The sequence below is a fragment of the Eptatretus burgeri genome, chromosome 3, assembly GCF_056783735.1.
Source record: "Eptatretus burgeri isolate ZD-2024b chromosome 3, Ebu_testis_v1, whole genome shotgun sequence".
NCBI classification, from domain to species: Eukaryota; Metazoa; Chordata; class Myxini; order Myxiniformes; family Myxinidae; genus Eptatretus; species Eptatretus burgeri.
In genome coordinates this window covers 102,356,833-102,375,342 of record NC_140963.1, presented here as the reverse complement: position 1 = coordinate 102,375,342, position 18,510 = coordinate 102,356,833, and the positions used below count along the sequence as shown (strand labels likewise).

The 18,510-nt window shown below is 43.6% G+C and overlaps 1 protein-coding gene across 9 annotated transcripts in view; it reads left to right on the top strand.

Annotated features, from left to right (window-relative positions):
- LOC147030554 (transmembrane protein 198-like) overlaps positions 1–18,510 on the top strand; it is a 137,432-nt gene that overhangs the window by 38,787 nt on the left and 80,135 nt on the right. Inside the window, exons 1-2 of one of the 9 annotated variants that reach the window (XM_085874719.1) lie at positions 5,418–5,934; positions 12,886–13,009. The exons of 2 other annotated variants lie outside the window; for them this stretch is intronic. In XM_085874719.1, coding sequence (XP_085730845.1) covers positions 5,670–5,934; positions 12,886–13,009 — 389 coding nt within the window. In that variant the 5' untranslated portion in view covers positions 5,418–5,669. Of the gene's footprint in view, positions 1–5,417; positions 5,935–12,885; positions 13,010–16,083; positions 16,105–18,510 lie in introns of those variants that run through there. 6 more of the 9 variants (XM_085874718.1, XM_085874717.1, XM_085874721.1 and 3 more) reach the window with 6 other exon arrangements.

Genomic DNA, 18,510 nt, shown 5'->3' with positions numbered 1-18,510 from the left:
CTCTCACTGTCTTCCCATCCACTCCCCTCTCACTGCCTTCCCATCCACTCCCCTCTCACTGCCTTCCCATCCACTCCCCTCACTGCCTTCCCATCCACTCCCCTCTCACTGCCTTCCATGTGACCTATGATGATATATGTGTGAAGCTTTTGTTCCTCATGGATAGGCAGTAATACGTGTACATAGTTTCGCCTCGATCTGTTCAGCCACTTCAGAGAAGATTCTTGAAGGGTTTTTTTGTATTTTTTTATTCCCCCCCCTCCCCCCCAACAACATGGCTGCCGAATCACATAACCAATGACCTCATCTTTTTTTTTTTTTTCTTCTGTAGACCATTTTATCCCTCGATGGCCTTAAAAAATGTTCATACTGATCGGATGTAGCATTCTCCATTCACAATTATGACGTCATAAAGAAGGCACCGATGACATTAAAAATCGCTCTCATTCTCGTTGCTATGTGCCAAGTTTCAACTCTTTTTCTTTGATGTGGTTTGAGAGATAGAGGTCCAAAGTTTTCTGTTTTTCCAATATGGTGGCCACACCACGTGACCTATGATGTCATAATTATGATTTAGTCATTCCACATGAGTAGTCGCACCAATGGTGAAAATGTTGTCAGTCTGACGAGCGGTTTTGGAGAACAACACAATTTCTGTGCAGACAAACAAACAAACAAACAAGCAGTCAGAGACTGGTACTTACGAAATTGTCAACTTGACCTCTGACCTTGTCTAATAAAAGCTGTCTCTCGAGAAGGTAGCGACGCAAACCAGAAGTTTCTACGATGATTCTGTATCAAACCTCTCATAAAACATCCAATTTTTACCAGAATTTCGACAACCAAGTGTTAAGCATACTTAACCGTTACGAAAATTGTAGACAGGATTGAAATTGACTTTAAAACGTGCGCGGAATGCCGTGTGTTACAATCCCCCTCATTAGCATAATCTTCAGTGAAGCCTCAGATACGACACCCGACATAAATCTCATAAAACATCCGATTTTTACCAGAATTTCGACAACCGAGTATGAAGCATACTACGCCATTACCAAAAGTGAAGACAGGATTGAAATTGACTTTAAAACAAGTGCATAATGCCGTGTGTTACAATCCCCCTCATTAGCATAATTTTCAGTTTAGCCTCAGACACGACACCCGACATAAATCTCATAAAACATCCGATTTTTACCAGAATTTCGACAACCGAGTGTTAAGCATACTTAACCGTTACCAAAAGTGAAAACAGAATTGCGATCAGAGTGAAAACGAACTCGTAACGTCGACCAAAGCAAAAATCTCCATTTCTCCACGCAATTATTTCATATTATTTTTTCAAAGTCACAAAACCGTAATATTCGGCCATCCACCAACAATCTTTACATAATCCGACGACTGAGCGAGTCAGGCATGAGACTATAACCTTTATTGGGATAAAAAATGACTTTTAAACACCGTCAGCACGCGCACACGCAAAACCTTTACGTGACTCAACGCCGCATCTGCTCGAGCACGCTGCACCACGTGACGAGCCGTGACGCGGCGAGTGAAATATTTTTTATGCAATCTTAATACGTCTCCAAAACATCCGATTTTTTTCCAGAATTTCGACAACCAGAATTTTTGTTGTCATCCAGAACAATTTTTACCAGAATAAAAAACTGTTCTCAGTGGGAGTGTTAAGCGTCCTAAGCGATCGCAAAAACCGAAGACAAAATTAAAATTGAAGTTAAAACTAACTCATAACATCGACTGAAGCAAAATACTCCATTTCTCCACATGAATTTATGGAATTATGTTTGACCTCACTGTGACCTTGACCTTTGACCGATTTTGACCAAAATCTAATCAGCGCCAGCCACCACCCTCCTGAATCACGTGGTGTAATTTGACATTGGTAGCTTCTTCCGTTCTCGAGTTATCGTGCCGACAAACAAACACACAAACAGAGGACGGAAGTCATAAATATTTCGTAAGCAACAAACAGAGTCCGGAAGTGATCAATATACTGATGAAATCTTTAGATTTCCTAAGTAATAAACGGACCCAAACACAATCTGCTCTCCTTCGGTGAGGGTAATTAATGTGTTTGAGTTTATTTTGGGGTTCAAGGGGTTTGTTTGAATTTTCTGATTTATTTCAGATGTGATTTCCTTCTTTCACCTCCAGCCTTTGCTGTGGATGTTTCCTGACTAAATTAACATCAAAGTGTGGTGGAATCGGTCACCAGACTGGAAGGAGCAGTTTATAAAATATTCAAACACAAATAATGTTTTGGTGAAAAATGCTTTTGGTTCATCACTGAGTGTGATTGTAATTTGATCATGGCCAGTGTTGATAGAAACTTCTGAAAATGCACTTGACTCACTCTCTCTCCCACATGCTGTCCCTTTTGACTTGTGCTCCATGGTAATGACCCAAGGCAACCCGTCCCATCGGCTTTCATTTCTCGCTCACCTGGAATGTAGTTCCGGGGAGCTTATTTGCGCGCCGTCCATCCATCCATCCGTCCACAAACACTTGCAACTTCTTCAAAACTACACACACGATTTTGATGAAACTAAACCACAACCTTCATCACCTGGAATGTACCAAAGTTTGTTCACGGTATAAAGAGAATTGGGGGTCGACGGGGGGTTGCTCCCCCCCCCCATTCCCCCAAAAAGGTATTTCCTTTCTTCTCAGAAACTACACACATGATTTCGATGAAACTTGACTAAAACCTTCATCACCCGTGATGTTCAACAGTTTGTTCATGACATGAAAAATGAATTGGGGTCTAAGGGAGTGTATGGGGGGGGGGATTCCCCCCAAAGTAGGTATGTGCTATAACATTGGTTCATTTGTACATTTTGCTGATTCCATCCCATGTTGACTTCTTCCTCAGTATCATTATTCCACGAGGTGAGTGCCCAGGAGTATTTCCCCCTATTTTTATTTTTCACTTGATGTTCACCTCCCACTGGACTGACATCATTACCTCACATTGGCAGGGGCCATGTTCGTGATACCAGCCAAAAACCGCGCGTGACTGATCCAACAGCATATTTAATGCATGGAAAAGAAGCTGCAAATCCGTTAAGTTCTGGGGATGTCCCATAATGCAAGTTGTAAAGATGTTGCTTGAGCCGCGATGGGAATTGGACACACCAATTAACGGATTTGCGCTGCTTATGCCAAGCAACCAGTTCATATGAAGGTGAATGCAAATCCAAAGCAACAAATTATTTAGGAATGTATTGATTGGTCTCGAGTGACATTTCATGACTGTTTTGTTTCCCTGTGTGGCGCTTAAAGTAGATTGAGAGTGTGGGTAAGAATCTGTGTCGACTGATTTTTAAAGTGTAAGTCCGCTAACTGATGGAATAAGTCTGATGCCATCTGGTACGGGTTGAAGTAACAAAGTATAGGCCCATGTGGCTTCAACGCGGTCATCGAATGAAGTACAAACAAACAAACTTATTCCATCAACTCATGGATGAACTCATGGTCCATTAGTGTGGGCACTGTAAATTTCTTCAATGAAGAAGAAGCGACATTCTTGATGGCGGACACGTATTTTGAAATAATCACATTAAATACTTATGTGTTGCCACGGTGCAGCACATTGCTGGGGGGCGGGGGGGGGCTGTGCTACTGATTAAGTGCTCCTTGGCGGTGAGAGCAGGAATTTGGAATTTGTTCAGGGTGCTGGCAATAGCTCGCTCTTTGCAAAGGATACCATGAGATCTTTAATGTGCACCAACTAATTCTAGCAGACGGGATGCCCAGTTTATTGGTCTTCCGAGGGACGACACACACACTCTGATGAATCGCCCTGCCTACGAAATACTAGGATGACAGTTTATAACTGGGTCAGGATTCTAACTCAGGTTTGACAGCTCAGGGGTGAGTGTACATACTTCTAGGGCTGAGGCTCTTGTGCAAGCCCAGTGCAGTAAATAAGGCTAGTCCGAGCCTGGTGTTGGCTCCATGGTTAGGGCTTGGGATCCTGGGGTCCTGAGTTGAAGCCCCATCGGCCGCTGAATTAATACACCAGGGGGTTGACTCAGCCTGTCATCCTTCCGAGGTCGGCAAAATGAGTACCAGTTACAGTGTGTGCACTGGTCGAGGGGCACTGCATCAGCGACACAGTCGCGCTTCAAGAAATGATAGCTGCCATACGACCCCCACCAGGCTAGTCCAACCATATTCGATTATGTGCTTTGAGCATTTGCTTTTATTTATTTATTTATTTTTAAATGAAAGTCATGTTTAATATTAATCTACTTGAAGGGGTTTTGAGTTTTATTCAGTTGTTTACATGGCGAGTGAGCTTATTTTGATGTTTTGGTTGCATGGCTGTACAAGCCTTCGCATCTCTTCCATGAGTTGAGTTAAGAGTGCTATGATCGTCATTATGTATCAGTACTTGTTCAGGCATTCTCCCCGTGCCATCACAGGTCAGGGTACTGCCCTATGTACCAGATGGTAAGATGCTCCGGTGATTTTTTTATTTTTATTTTTTATTTTTATTTTTTAAATGGATTTGTCAAGGAACGTTTTTGAAATGCCAGTGCAATTTTTAAATGTTGACAGGCACATAAATCTCATGAACAGAAATCGTCGTGATGCATTTTCTGCAGAAAATACCTGAGGTTTTCTCATCGAGGTTTGTATTTGTGTATTTACAGTAAATGCAAATATTTTCCTTCCTCAGCAAGCCAAGTCTACACCAGCCCGAGCTAAAACATTCTCAACATTGTGATGGTCTTCGCTTGTTGTTTATCTTCATTTTCATTTTTGGCATTAGTGCAACAACCCAAAAACGGTCTCAGTGGGAGCTGCTTTGTTGAAGGACGAGAGGTAAGAGTAGGGTTTGACTGGCTCGGCCGAGCTGGGGACTGAGTGAGTATAAAGCTTTGACTCGGGGAGGTGAGCAAGGAGCGCGATGGTGCTTGACCCCTCATGACCCGGTGGGATTGGAAGGCTGGGAATGCCTGAGAAGCTAAGGGTTGCAAGGTTGGCTTGGTGAGCTCAGCTTGCAGCTATCCAGTTTTCAATGAATCGGTTGCGTCTCAAAAGACAAAAGGCCTTCGATGTTTCTTGTCACCAGATGTGATTGGTGACCTCCTTTTGTCCGTCTTTTAGTTTCCTTGGCTGTAAATTTGTTCTGGGTACTTCCCATTAAACCAAGTTGCCAATGTTTTTTGTTTTTTTTTCTTCTTCTTGCTTTTCTTTTTCCTGAGTAAAACAAATGATCAACCAAAGTCTGAGGACCTTCATGTATTTTTTTTTATTTTTTATTTTTGGCTGAACGTTTATAATTGTTAGCATTTGGTCATACGGTGCAGTCTTATGGTGATGCACTATTGAGGAGGATATTCACTTTATTGGAGGACATGATGTTCCTTAAAACGAAATTTGGAGTGCTGTTTTTTGATATCAAGTTTATTCGTTCCAGTGCAAATGGCATTTCGGTGATTGTGTATACTCAATGCAATCAGCAGCCATGGCGGCTTTGAGGAGGAGAGTCATGTACACGTGTATATACTTACTACATAATATATATATTTTTTCTCTACTATCTCCAGAGTATCTCTTTCTCCAGGTTTCTAGGTTCTGACAGGGTGTTGATGGAATGTTGAAAGTGGTATTTGCACCACCATCGGTGGCATTCTTAAGCTTGAATGATGTGTGCGATGAGAACAAAGGGTGCTCTTTTGGGCCTGAGCACTCCGTGCAGGCCACGTGTGGATGGCCTAGTGGGTGTGAGGTATAACTGCTCGTGCCAGACTTTGTGTTCTCTATTTCCCACCGTCTGGACAATCATTTCTCTGTCGGACCAAGTGAAGTTGTGGATGCACCGAGGAATGCTGGCCACTTGTGCTTGTGCCAATGAGCTCTTTCTGGCATCCCTGCTGGGCAAACATCCATATTGGCGCAGAGCCATAGGTATGTCCTTGTGCTCACTCGTCACACTTCCCTGGGTCAGATGCACTCCTCTTGGCACGGATTCCTTTATATTTCTGTTAGTTCAGAGAGTGTTGTTGATAATTTACCGTAACACTGTTTTGTTTTGTCTTTTTGTTTCCTTGGTGCAGACCTTGATCATTCCTTTTCACTTTCTTAATGGACGAGTTGATATTTCACAATGAATGTGGTCTCACCTGGATTTCAATCGCTTTGAGTGCACCCATTTTTTAAAATTTCTTTTTGTTTGTGCTTTTGACATGAAAAGGTATATCATGAAGTTGTCTTTTCACACATCCTGGAAATTTAACATATGACTAGCATAACCCGCGCTCTGCGCGACATGTTGGGGTGGGTGTGTTTGAGTAAGGAACTGATGCAGCGTATCAGTAGTAAGTTTACTTTAATGCAGTAAGTGGAATACGATTTCACTGTTTCAGAACCATTTTATTTACTTTTTTTGTACCATGCACCTCATGGTCTTTGAGATAATGTAAGCCGAATATCACGTTACTCGAGCGCAGAACAAAGTCGAAGATAGCGCGACACGAAACCACAAACTCGGAAATGATATATAAGATGTGTGACAATGGAAACCATAGTTGTAAGCTGCTTGCAAAAACAGCGATCTTGAGGGTAATTTCTAATGTATTTTTTTTTTTTTTTGCATTCTACAGCAGGTCTTACTTGACACATTTGACTTGCCATGTCTATTGCTTAGCCGTAGGTGCTTTTTGATTTGTTCACATTCTTTAATTGACAAATCACGGAGTTGTTATAACAATTAAATTAGTCCTTTGTTTTTTTGTTTTTGCGTTCCATTGATTTCCTCTCCACCGTGGAGACTGGAGAATGGTTCTTCCGAGTCGCCTACATGCTCCATCTGTGCTCCTGAAGACTTGATTTTGGATTCTTCTTTAGAGAAACGGTTCAGGATATTTTCTGTGCATTACCTATCGACAAAGTAATAAGAAGTGCATATTAATTTTTTGGGCCCTTTTAACGTCTTACTGCTTGATTCACCAGATTACGCTGTGATCAGTTTGGTTTAAAAGTTAACAGATTCCTTTTTATCAAGTTCTTCAAATTGTAAACCCAATGTGTCAGTTTCAAAATTTTATTTTTGGTCCTCAAAATCTCAGCTCAGAGAAGAACGAGGTGACGGTGGGTAAGAGGACAATTCTCGAACAGTAGAACAGGCAAATGCAACGAGCAAGGGAATTTATGAACAGGAAAGGAAGAGAGGTGAGGGAAGGAAATGGTAATCTACTGGCAGTCTGTAAGCCAGAAATTTAAATTACGGTGCCATAATTTTGTCAGCAGTCCAGCCACCCCCAACCTCCCCCTTCCCCATCTGCAAGCCCTCATCCATCCCCCAATTCTCCCCACCCAACCCCCCTCGTGTGCACTTGACATAACATTGCTGGACGTTGCTATTTGATTTCCTAACAAATCTCACACTGTCCACCCATCCATCCATTGGGACCAGACTCTGTGCAGAGCGTTGGTGCTGCCTAAGCAGTCTCCTTGGCTATTGAGCACAATACTGGATGGGTCGCCATTCCTACACAGGATACCAGCAAACTGGCACTCGTTTTGCCGACCTCGGAAGGATGACAGGCAGAGTCAACACCACCTGATAATTCAACAGCGGAGTGGGATTTGAACTCAGGATCCTCGGATCCCAAGCCCACCACCCTAACCATTAAGGCAACACCAGGCATTCACACTCTCACTGTCTCTACAAAAGGACTGTCTGGTGAATCTTCCCATCTACTTTCTTAATCCTCTTGATTCACTCACTCAAACTTTTGGGCCTCACTATCTGCCATGATCTTTCTTGGACAAACCATGTTTCGTAGTTGGCTTCCAAAGACAGTCACTCACAGGGCATTCTCTGTCATGTAAAGTTTTTCCTTGACACACCTGAACTCATATCCACTTACAAGGCCTTCATCCACAGCTTTATGCAGTACTGCTCTCTCCTCTGGGTGCCCATGCATCACACCTTAATCAGCTTAATGCCATGGAAACCAAAGCATTGAAGATCATTGGAATCTCCCACTATGAAGCTGTGTCTATAGGCCTAACACTTTTCATATCACAAATGGGTCGGTGGTCTCGCTGTCTTATACCGGCTCCTTTCTGGTCTTGCACCTTCTTCCCTTTGTCATGCCCCAGGTTTCTGCTGGGTGCATGCAGTCCAGCAGTAACACCCTTATTGTGGAACTCCCAAAATCCAGGATTACTGCTCAACTCCACTCATTCGTTCCTCTTTTTTTTCCCCACCTGTAGAACCAACGTCATTCGTCTCTTCAATGTCCTTCTTCCTTCCAAGTCTTCCTGATAGCTGTTCACCACCATCTCATAAGCCTGGTGTTGGCTTTGTGGTTAGGGTGGCTGGCTTAGAATCTCAGGGTCCTGAGTTCGAACCCTGTTGGCTGTTGAATTAACACCAGGTGGGGTTGACTCAGCCTGTCATCCTTTCAAGGTCAGCAAAATGATTACCGGTGTACTGGGAGAGGGAAACTTTATCAGCGGCACAGCTGTGCTTCCAAGAAATAGCTACCCCATCAGCCAAGCTGCCAAACACAAGACCAAAACCACCATCTCATATCACCCCCCCCCTCCATCCTCAAATATTATCTTTTCTACCCCTATTAACCCTCCCTAAGTCCTCCTCTTTCCAAGTTTCCAGTTTTTCCTTCTGAGAGCTTGTAGATGTATCCATGTCGATCAACCCTCCCACCCCGTGTCCTCACCATAATCCTCATTCCTCCCCACATCTCTTATTTCTCCAAATCTCCATATTTTGATCCTCGACCTTACTTTTTGTGTATTTCCCCTTGGGTTACAATCCTCGATGGGTCGCCACTCTGACACAGGTCATCAGGGAAGGAATTTGGAATTTTTTTGGGGTGTTAGAGATAGCTCATCTACTCTTAATGTAGGACTCTGTGATCTTCAATGCCCACCAACTAATTCCAGCAAATGCAATGCCCTCTTTAACATCCATCTGAAGGAGGGACGGCACACAAATTGATGAAACAGTTTATAGCTGGGTCGAGATTCGAACACAGGCGAGACAGCTTAGAGGCGAGCGTGTGTACCTCTTGGATAAAAGTATAGGCTGTGATATAATTGTGGTGGTGTGAAGTATTTTGGCACCCTGTTCGGAAATATTGTTGTGGGTCGGGGTTCGGTGGCGAGGACGTCCGCTAGATGGAGCAGTTAGGCAGTCTCCCACCGAACACCGGAATGGAAGGTCGTGTCCCTGGATAACTACGGCATCGACGGGTCGCTTACAGGTCCGTGGATGCCAATATTTCGACTGCGTGGCGTAGGGTTAATTGTCTCGATCTCCAATATACCTAAATAACCACGCAGTCGAGCTACAGGGAAACCACACCCTCGGCCGACTTTGTCCGTACCGAGTCGCTGTTACCGACTCGGATCCGGCGTAACCGAGCGGAAGTTACCAAATGAACGATTTATGGCACCGACGGCCTCACTAATTCTCATTACGCACCGTGCTGGGTCAATCGGAGAAAGCACAGAAAACGAGCTGGTACATTTAACGGGTTTATTACAATAATCAGGAGGGAGACAGAGAGCAGAGTTATCTGAATATGCAGACAATTTACAGTGAGCAAAAGCACTTAGCAGTTCTACTTATCAGACTGGTGACACACACACACACACACACACACACACACACACACACACACACCCACACACACACACACACACACACACACACACACACACACACACACACACACACACACACACACACACACACACACACACACACACACACACACACACACACACACACACACACACACACACACACACACACACACACGAAATGGACCCCGCGGGGTCTTTAATCGGTCCCTCAGCTCAGGAGGGAAAGGTGAGCTGGGGACCAGGGCCTAGCCGGGTACCTCCCCGCCTCGTGCGGTTTCACCGGATCCGCACTTGTGGAGCTCGGAATCCGTGCATGGGAACGGGGATCCCAGCTCATGCGCTCCAACGCAAACCACCACGGTGGGACTCGAACCCACGACCCAGAGTCCACGGGCCTACGACCCTGGCTGCTCGGTCACCACCACCACGAGGAGCCACCGCAAAGGACCGCAGACCGCTCGAACTATGACCACCAACCGCTAAGCAATCGCCACAATCGCTCCTCTACTCTCTTGAGGTGGGAGGGATTTCTTTCCTTGCCACTCGCCTCCTGATTGGACGGTACCATCGCGCGATTCGCTGGCCGTCCCTCATTGGACAGGTCCATGGTAGGCGGGGCAACTCCCACCTTTCTGGGGCGGAGTTGGAGCTGAGGCGATTGTAGCTCCGCCTACCTCGTCACCTAAGGCCACGTGCGTAATGGCGACGGTGGAGCGAGGCGACGGTCCGCTGTTGTTGTAGTTGATGTATAAAACCTGACTATAAAATAACTCGCAGCACACACACAAAATTCCCATTTTTTTTTTTTTTTTTGTATACCTTGTCAAGGCTCGTTTGAGAGCTAACACACAACGCACATCATGGGGGACATGAGACACAGGAGGGAGTGGGAAGGACAAAACAGTGGGGAACAGAGTCATTAGGAGATCTGTGGAAGGGAGAGGGATGGGACGGGGAACATGGGGAATAGAAGATGGACATTACAGGGACTTTCAGGAAGGAAAGCAGGGAATTTGAAGGAGGTGGGCTTGGGTGGATTATCGGGGGTAGAAAAGATCGAGGATTTGGATGGGGGATGATAAGAGGTGGTGGTGAACAGCTGTTTTTAAGGCCTGGAGGGAAGAATGGGAATGAATAGAGTGAGGGAGTTTATTCCAAAGGCGGGAAAAAAAGAGGAATGAAAGAGTGAAGGTGAGCAGTGATTCGTGATTTTGGGAGTTTTACCAGAAGGGGGTTGCTGGCGGACCTTGAGCGCCCTGTGGAAATGTAGTGGGAGCAAATTGCAGAGAGAGGTGGGGGGGGGGGGGCGAGGCTGGAGAGGAGACAGTAGAAGACAGAAAGACCACTGACCAACCTGCGGTGAATGAGTGAGAGGCCCAAAGACTCAGCCAAAGACTCAGCATAGGACAAGGGACGAGGGGGGTAGGTAAGGAGGGTTGTTATAGGGTGTGGTAGATTGCAGAATAGCTCGTGGAGGGGGCTGGATGAGGAGGAGAAAAGGCTCTGTGGTACTGGGGGAGATGGGGGACAAGAGAGGGGGAAGAAGGCAGTTGAGGATTTGAGGAGGTGGAGTGAAGAGAAGGAGGTGAGAGGGCAGTGGAAGGAGGCAGCTTTGTGGATGAGAGGGGGGGGCAACTTTGAGAAGGATGAGTGAGGGGATGAATGAAGGAAGAGAGGTGAGGGGGGGAGTTTTTGAGAGAGGTGAGAAGGAGGCTTGGAGGGAGAAGAGTGTGATGGTTGCTTTGAGACTGAGAGGGGTGAGTTGGCACTGAAGTTGGAAAAAAAGAATGGTTGATGGAAAGCGAACATTCATAGCAAACTGGGGTATATTTTAAAGTTTTAGGTCAGAGATGCGATTTAACACAGTTCTTGATGGATGTAATAAAGGCGAATCCAGAGAATGGAGAGAAGAAACGCTGTAACAGTTGGATTTTTTTTTTAGGCAAGGTATGAAGGAAAGGTCGAATTGAGAGCAGTCTGTTTAAATAGTAGAAGAGTAGTGCATTATGATATAGTAAAGAGTACCACACGTGTGAAAAAGGAAGATGAAGCATGATGAGAGATTGTTTTTATTGTTATTATTCATGTTTGAGAGTTTTCAACAGATTCGGTCATGTAAGTGCTGTAGAAAAAATCGAGGAAGGAGAAGAAGAAGAATCGAGAGTCGTGAGTGAGGAAGGAGAAAGATCGTGTTTTTTTGATTTAAGATAAGAAATAGAGTGATTAATTGGGAGGGATGGGGGACGTTAAGAAAGTGAGGAAGATAGAAATTGAAGGTAATGGGGAGAAAAAACAAAACACGATCGTACCGTTAGGCCTCAAGCCTCCAGGGTAGGCCTCAAGCGTCCGATATGACAAAGTCGACAAAATCTCACAAAATAGCACGATTTTTGAAACAAAATCGAACCTGGAACACACAGTAACATGTAAGTGAGAGAATAAACGGTTAAAACGGGACAGATAACGACTGGAAACTTAACTTTGAGATCGTCAGCAGAGAGCCCCGAAGGAGACCTGTTGACGTTCCAAACCCGGAATCGGAAGTGAGAAGGACGGGACCCTGACTATAAACACATACTTATTGTAATAAGTGAACTGCGGGGACTGCTGTCTGTTTGTGTGCAAATGGCTGCCATATTCGTAACAATATCATGTGACAAACATATAGAAATTGAAGTCTTAGCTCATGAAGTCTCCTCGATGCAGCAGATTGCAACCTGACCATTTTTTCAGCACCAGGTGTGTGCAGGATTCTGATGATACATAATACTGGTACTGGTACTGCTGAGGATACATAAAACTGGTACTGTTGATAATCGAAGTAGTCAAGGAAAAAAAGCCCCAATTCTCCAAAAGTGATGGATGTTAAGTACCTCAAAGTATGTTCTCTTTGTGAGAACCTCAAAGTACTATTCCATTTTAATGATCTTGCAAATGACCGAGCTGGAAGTGCAGGTGTTGACTAACATTTCTTCAAGATCAGTGAGATGCACATTAGCGTAAATTGGATGTGGAGCTGCCCGACAATGTTTACTGGGGAGAGGGTTTGTGGGAGAGTGTGTACACATACATGATGTACCTCCTGACTGTTTTGGTGAGCATTGCCGCGGATTGTATCTCACACGGTAAAACAGCATAATCTACACAGAGCAGCCGTCCGTTCTGCTTTCTCCCAAGTTTTCTTTTTTGCGCTTCTCATCTTTATCTTATTTTCCCCTCTTATTTTTCCCTGCAATGGAGGAATCAGAAGGAAACATGGAGGAAACAAGCAAAAACCCAAGATGAAGTCATCAGGAGGAATCTGGATAGGATTTGCATTTCAGCTGCTACTCCTCTACCCTCAAACCCATCCAGGCACAGCCAAGTGAGCCTTGTTCAAAAATACAAAATATCAAAAAACGCAGATCAATAAATTAAATAATTCTGGCTGCCAGACCATGCGTCTGATCAAGTTGAAATTTAAAACATGTATTCCCCATCACTACGAGATCATGATTGTGAAGTTTCATGTTGATTGGTTATGCGGTTCCAGAGATAACATCATTTAATATTTTCTTCAATCTAATATGGCTGCTAAAACATGACATCAATTATTTCTGAACAAACTTGTACACCCATGGTTTGGGGAACATTTGTGTGAAGTTTCCCCTTGATCTGTCTAGCCATTCTGGAGAAGAATTTTTTTTAATGTTTTATGTTAATTCTAATATAGCTGCCAAATGATGTGACCTATGACATCATGTGTGTGAACCTTTTGTTCCTCATGGATGGGCCGTCATACATGTAAAGTTTCATCTCGATCTGTTGAGCCACTTCAGCGAAGATTTTTGAAGGTTTTTTTTTTTTTAAATAGAATTTATTTATTCATGAAACAATATGGCTGCCAAATCATGGGACTGATGACATCGTCAATATTTTATCCCAAGATGACCCTCAAAAAATTTCATACTGATCAGATGTCACATTCTACATATGCAATTTTGACGTCGTCATGAAGGCACCTATGATGTTACATATTCCCCATGAGGAGTACTTGCCATGTGCCACGTTTCAATTTTTTCCTTGGTGTTTCAGAAATGGAGGTCCAAAGTTTTTATTTTTTTTATTTTTTTTATTTTTTAATTTTTTTTATTCCCCCCCCCCCGTTTTTCCAACATGGCTGCCACACCACGTGACCTATGATGCCATAATTTTCAATAAAACATTCTACATGAGTAGTCGGTCGCTCCTATGGTGAATATTTTATCTCAATCCGACAAGCGGATGCGGAGAAAAACATTAAAGTTCTGTGCGGACAAACCAACAAACGGACCAAAATGCAATACCCTCTCCTTCGGCGAGGGTAACAATTTTCACTCAAAAAAAAGAAATCATGAACTCATTCTGCCTCTTTCCTTCCTTGGTTCATTCTTTATTTATTCCTTTCTCATTACCTCCCAATTGGATTAATTTCCTTCTTGCTTTCAAAACTTTTAATAACATTTTATCATGTTGCATTTGCTTTATTCACACAAACTCCACACCTGCAGGGTTGTGTGAATCTTCTGCGCCAAACTGCGATGTAGAAACTCGCAATCCGGACGGGCCTGCTGTACTTGGACATGCTGAATAAGGTGGTGCATAAGACACTATCAATGGCAGTAAACATCTGGAATTTTTATTTACACGACCCTTCAAAAATCATTATTTTATATATTTCTATTGAGTTATACACTTAAACATTGCATGAGGTAAGGTGTTCTATGAACTCTGGTATTGAGAAAGCGATTGAAGAATTTCCTGAGCTTTCTTTTTCTATCTCATTTTTCAATGCATTTCACAAGGTGTGGGAAGTCAAGTCAGGTTGCAGATGTATAGCCTGTCAGGAGTGGTTCCTCGCTTTCATTAGCCATGCCATAAAATGCTAGTCGTCAGTTGAAACGGAGGATACGATTGGAGGCATTGAAATCCCTGCTCGTGCTAGAACTGGAGCCTTTGGAAACTTCATTAACTTGCTTTGCCTGTATCCTGCTGTCTTGCTGGCAAGCATACAGGCTGTGCAGTGTAAATGGACAGTTAGGTGTGGGGGAATGAAAAGTACGGTGGTGGTGGTGGGGAGGGGGTTAAGTCTTTGATAATTTATTTGAACAGCCTGAAAGACCCACCCTGTTATTTCTTTTTGCCAACCATAACTGAGACTTCGATAACTGGCACTTTGTCATTTTGTTTCCAACCACGAGGCTCTGTTTATGAACTCCATGTGTACGAGAAGATAATCTCTTGGTGCTTAATCTCCCACTTGCTTTATTGATTGCAATGTTTGTTTTGTACTCTCATGGTTCTTGGTTGCCCTTCATGTTGATACCACCCCGATCCCTTTCCTGTGATTCTTTCACCAGGTATCAAGTTAGAATATATATATATATTTTTTTTTTGCTATTTCACTTGCCTTTTGAAGATTTCTTTTGTTTGCTGGGCACAAAAGCATGGCATCAAAATGCTTGATTTGCTTCAAGCTCTAATTAATTGGAGTGTCACTGGAAGGCCTGCCACGGGAGTTTTATGGACGTGTGGAAACAGATCCGTTTTTAGGCAGGATCTCACAACGCTATCATTTTTTTTTAGACACAAACATTTGCTGCCGCCTTGGGTCTCACAAGTTTATCTGTGTGAGTTAATATTTGCATACGGTCTTTATCCTCGCGAAACAGTTTGGGGGAGTTGCACTGGTGATTGTCAACCCTTGCTTTTCTCATCTGCCATGTGAGATCCTTCAATTTTTAGAGCCTTTGGGCACCCATTGGTCTGTAGACCATTTTGCCCATGAACATGTTTTATGATCTCTGCGGTAGTATCCAATGATGTGTCACTGCGGCTCCTGTATTGTGTCACTTGGCCTGATTACATTGTTGATCAATCTTGCTGTTTGGCCCTTGTGGTTCTCAGTGTGCTGTGTTCTGTTATGATCAATGGCAGTTCACCGACTTTGCTTCAGATAACTAGTTTCAGCGAGAAACACTGCTTAAAATGCTGGTAATGGATGTTAACTCCTGCACTTCGAGAATAGTCACATTTCATTAACAAGAAAAAGAGCAATTATTGGAGATTGCAGACCCTCACCAAGACTTGTTTTGTGTGGTGCTTGAGAAGTTTTGTGTGCGAGTGTTACGTAATTTAAAAGAGACATAATTAGAACTTCCACTTTATAACTGCTGGCAGTGATGTCCGGGTACCAAGACGTCCTCCTTTGATTGGAAACCTGACCCTGACCCATGACGTTTTTCATTATTTTTCAGTTGAATGCAGAATGGGATTAAAATGAATTCAATTCAAATCAAATTGGTACAGTCCTGCATTGGAGGAGTCAGAAGGAACCCGAACAAGCAAAAAAGTAAAGATGAAGTCATCAGTAGGAATCTGGATAGGATTTGCATTTTAGCTTCTACTCCTCTGTGCTCAAACCCATCCAGGCACAGCCAAGTGAGCCTTATTCAAAAAAATAAATAAATGAAAAAGAACCCAGATAAATAATTATGGCTGCCAGACCATGTATCCGATCAAGTTGAAATTTAAAACATCTATTCCCCGTCACCTTGAGATCATAATTATGAAGTTTCATTTTGAGTAATTAAGCAATTCTAGAGAAAACATCATTTAATATTTTTCTTCAAACCATGTGACCTATCAATTTTTCCTTCACAAACTTGTGCACCCATGACTTGGGGAACATTTGTGTTAAGTTTCCCCTCGATCTGTCCAGCTGTTCTGCAGATTTCTTTTTTAATATTTATATTTAGGTATTTGTGTAAATCCAATATGGCTGCCAAACCATGTGACCTATGATATGATATGTGTGAACCTTTTCTTCCTCATGGATATGCATGTAAAGTTTTTCCTTGATCTGTTCAGCCATTTCAGAGATTTTTGAAGGTTTTTTTTTTTTGTTGTTGTTTTTAACAATGTGGCTGCTGAATTGCTGACATCTATATTTTTTCTGTGGACCATTTTATCCCTTGATGACCCTCAAAAATGTTAATACTGATCAGATGTCGCGTTTGACGTATACAATTATGACATCATAATGAAGGCACCTATGACATCATGAAAAGTCACACTTATTCCACATGAGGAGTTCTTGCCATGTGACAAGTTTCAATTTTTTCCTTGGTGCTGTTTCACAGATAGAGGTCCAAAGTTTTTCCAACATGGCTGCCACACCACGTGACCTATGATGCCATAATCTATATGAACAAAAGTGTGTGTGTGTGTGTGTGTGTGTGTGTGTGTGTGTGTGTGTGTGTGTGTGTGTGGTGTGTCCTCTATAACTCCAAAACCGTAAAACCTTGCAGCCTGAAACTTTTCATGCAAACTAAGGAAACTCCAAGGAAGTGCAAGAGTGAAAATTGGGTGTTTGGGTTAATTGAAACACCCCTTTTGAAGATAATTAACAGCATTATTTAATTATATCCTTCATTGGGCGATCCTCGGCCACCTCGCTTTCTGGGTTTTAAGGTGTTTCCTGGGTAACCTTGCTGGGGTCTGAAGCCGCCATGTTTTTTTTTTTGGCCTGCTCAACCTCACCTTGACTTGGAACAGGTCACAATGATTTCTTCACGATAGTTTATTTTTCACTTTCCTGACTCATATTGAATACCTGGTCATCATAGCTATGCATCATTGTGTATATCGCTTTTGTAAGTACTATAAGATTTCAAATTAGGAGCTTGGAGCGATTTCATGCATTATATGATATACTTTAATTTGACCGTCAGAGTAGATCGTGGAAAATTGTATCATCAAAATATTCTTTCGGTTTTTAGGATCGGATATCGTCCGGACTAAATAAGTGTCGAAATCTGTTGTGAAATCTGAAAATTTAAAGAAACTACTCGTCTTATAACGAAGCCAATACACTGTTGTGGGCCGGGGTTCGGTGGCGATAAACGACCACTAGGTGGAGCAGTAGGGCCGTCTCCCACCGAACACCCGGAATTGCAGGTCGTAACCTTCAGACAACTCCGAAGGCCATGGGTCACTTCAGGACCGTGATCGCCAATTTTCTGATGGCGTAGGGTAGGGTTAATAGCCAAATTTCAATATAGCTAAGTACCCACGTCGTCAAATTACTGGGGAAGTCACACCCTCAACGGACTCTGTCGAACCGGGTCGCTCTAGCGACCTCGGTCCGGTGTAACCGAGCGGAATTACCAAAGTCCGTCGGTCCAAACGACAACTTACAGCCCAATCGCCTTACTGGTGCTCAAGCACGAACCGTGCTGGGTCAATAATAGAAAGCACAACAACGAGCTGGTATATTGAACAATTGGGGGTTTATTTATAATGGGGCAGGGGAGCACAAAGAGCAGAGTTAAAACCGAATATGAGAAATGCAATTTATATACAAACAAACACAGCAATTTTTACTTAAGGACGGGGCACGCACACACACACACACACACACACACACACACACACACACACACACACACACACACACACACACACACACACACACACACACACACACACACACACACACACACACACACACACTGGACCCCGTCAGGTCTTTATTCGGCTCGAGAGGGAAGGCGAGCTGAGAGTCAACGTCTGGTTGGTACCTGTCCGCCTCATGCATCCTTTACCGACCCGCGCTTGTGGAGTTCGGATTCCGTGGAAGGAAACGGGATCCTCAGCTCGCTTGCTCCCACACTACCCGCCTCGGTGGGACTCTAACCCACGCCTCCAGAATCCAAGGAGCGACTTGGCCAGCCATGAGTGACGATCGGCGACCCGACCTGAGCACCACGAACACCAACCAGGACGAGCGCCAACTCCGACCAGCACGACCATTGACCAGGAGCCACGAACTCAACCTGCAGGAAC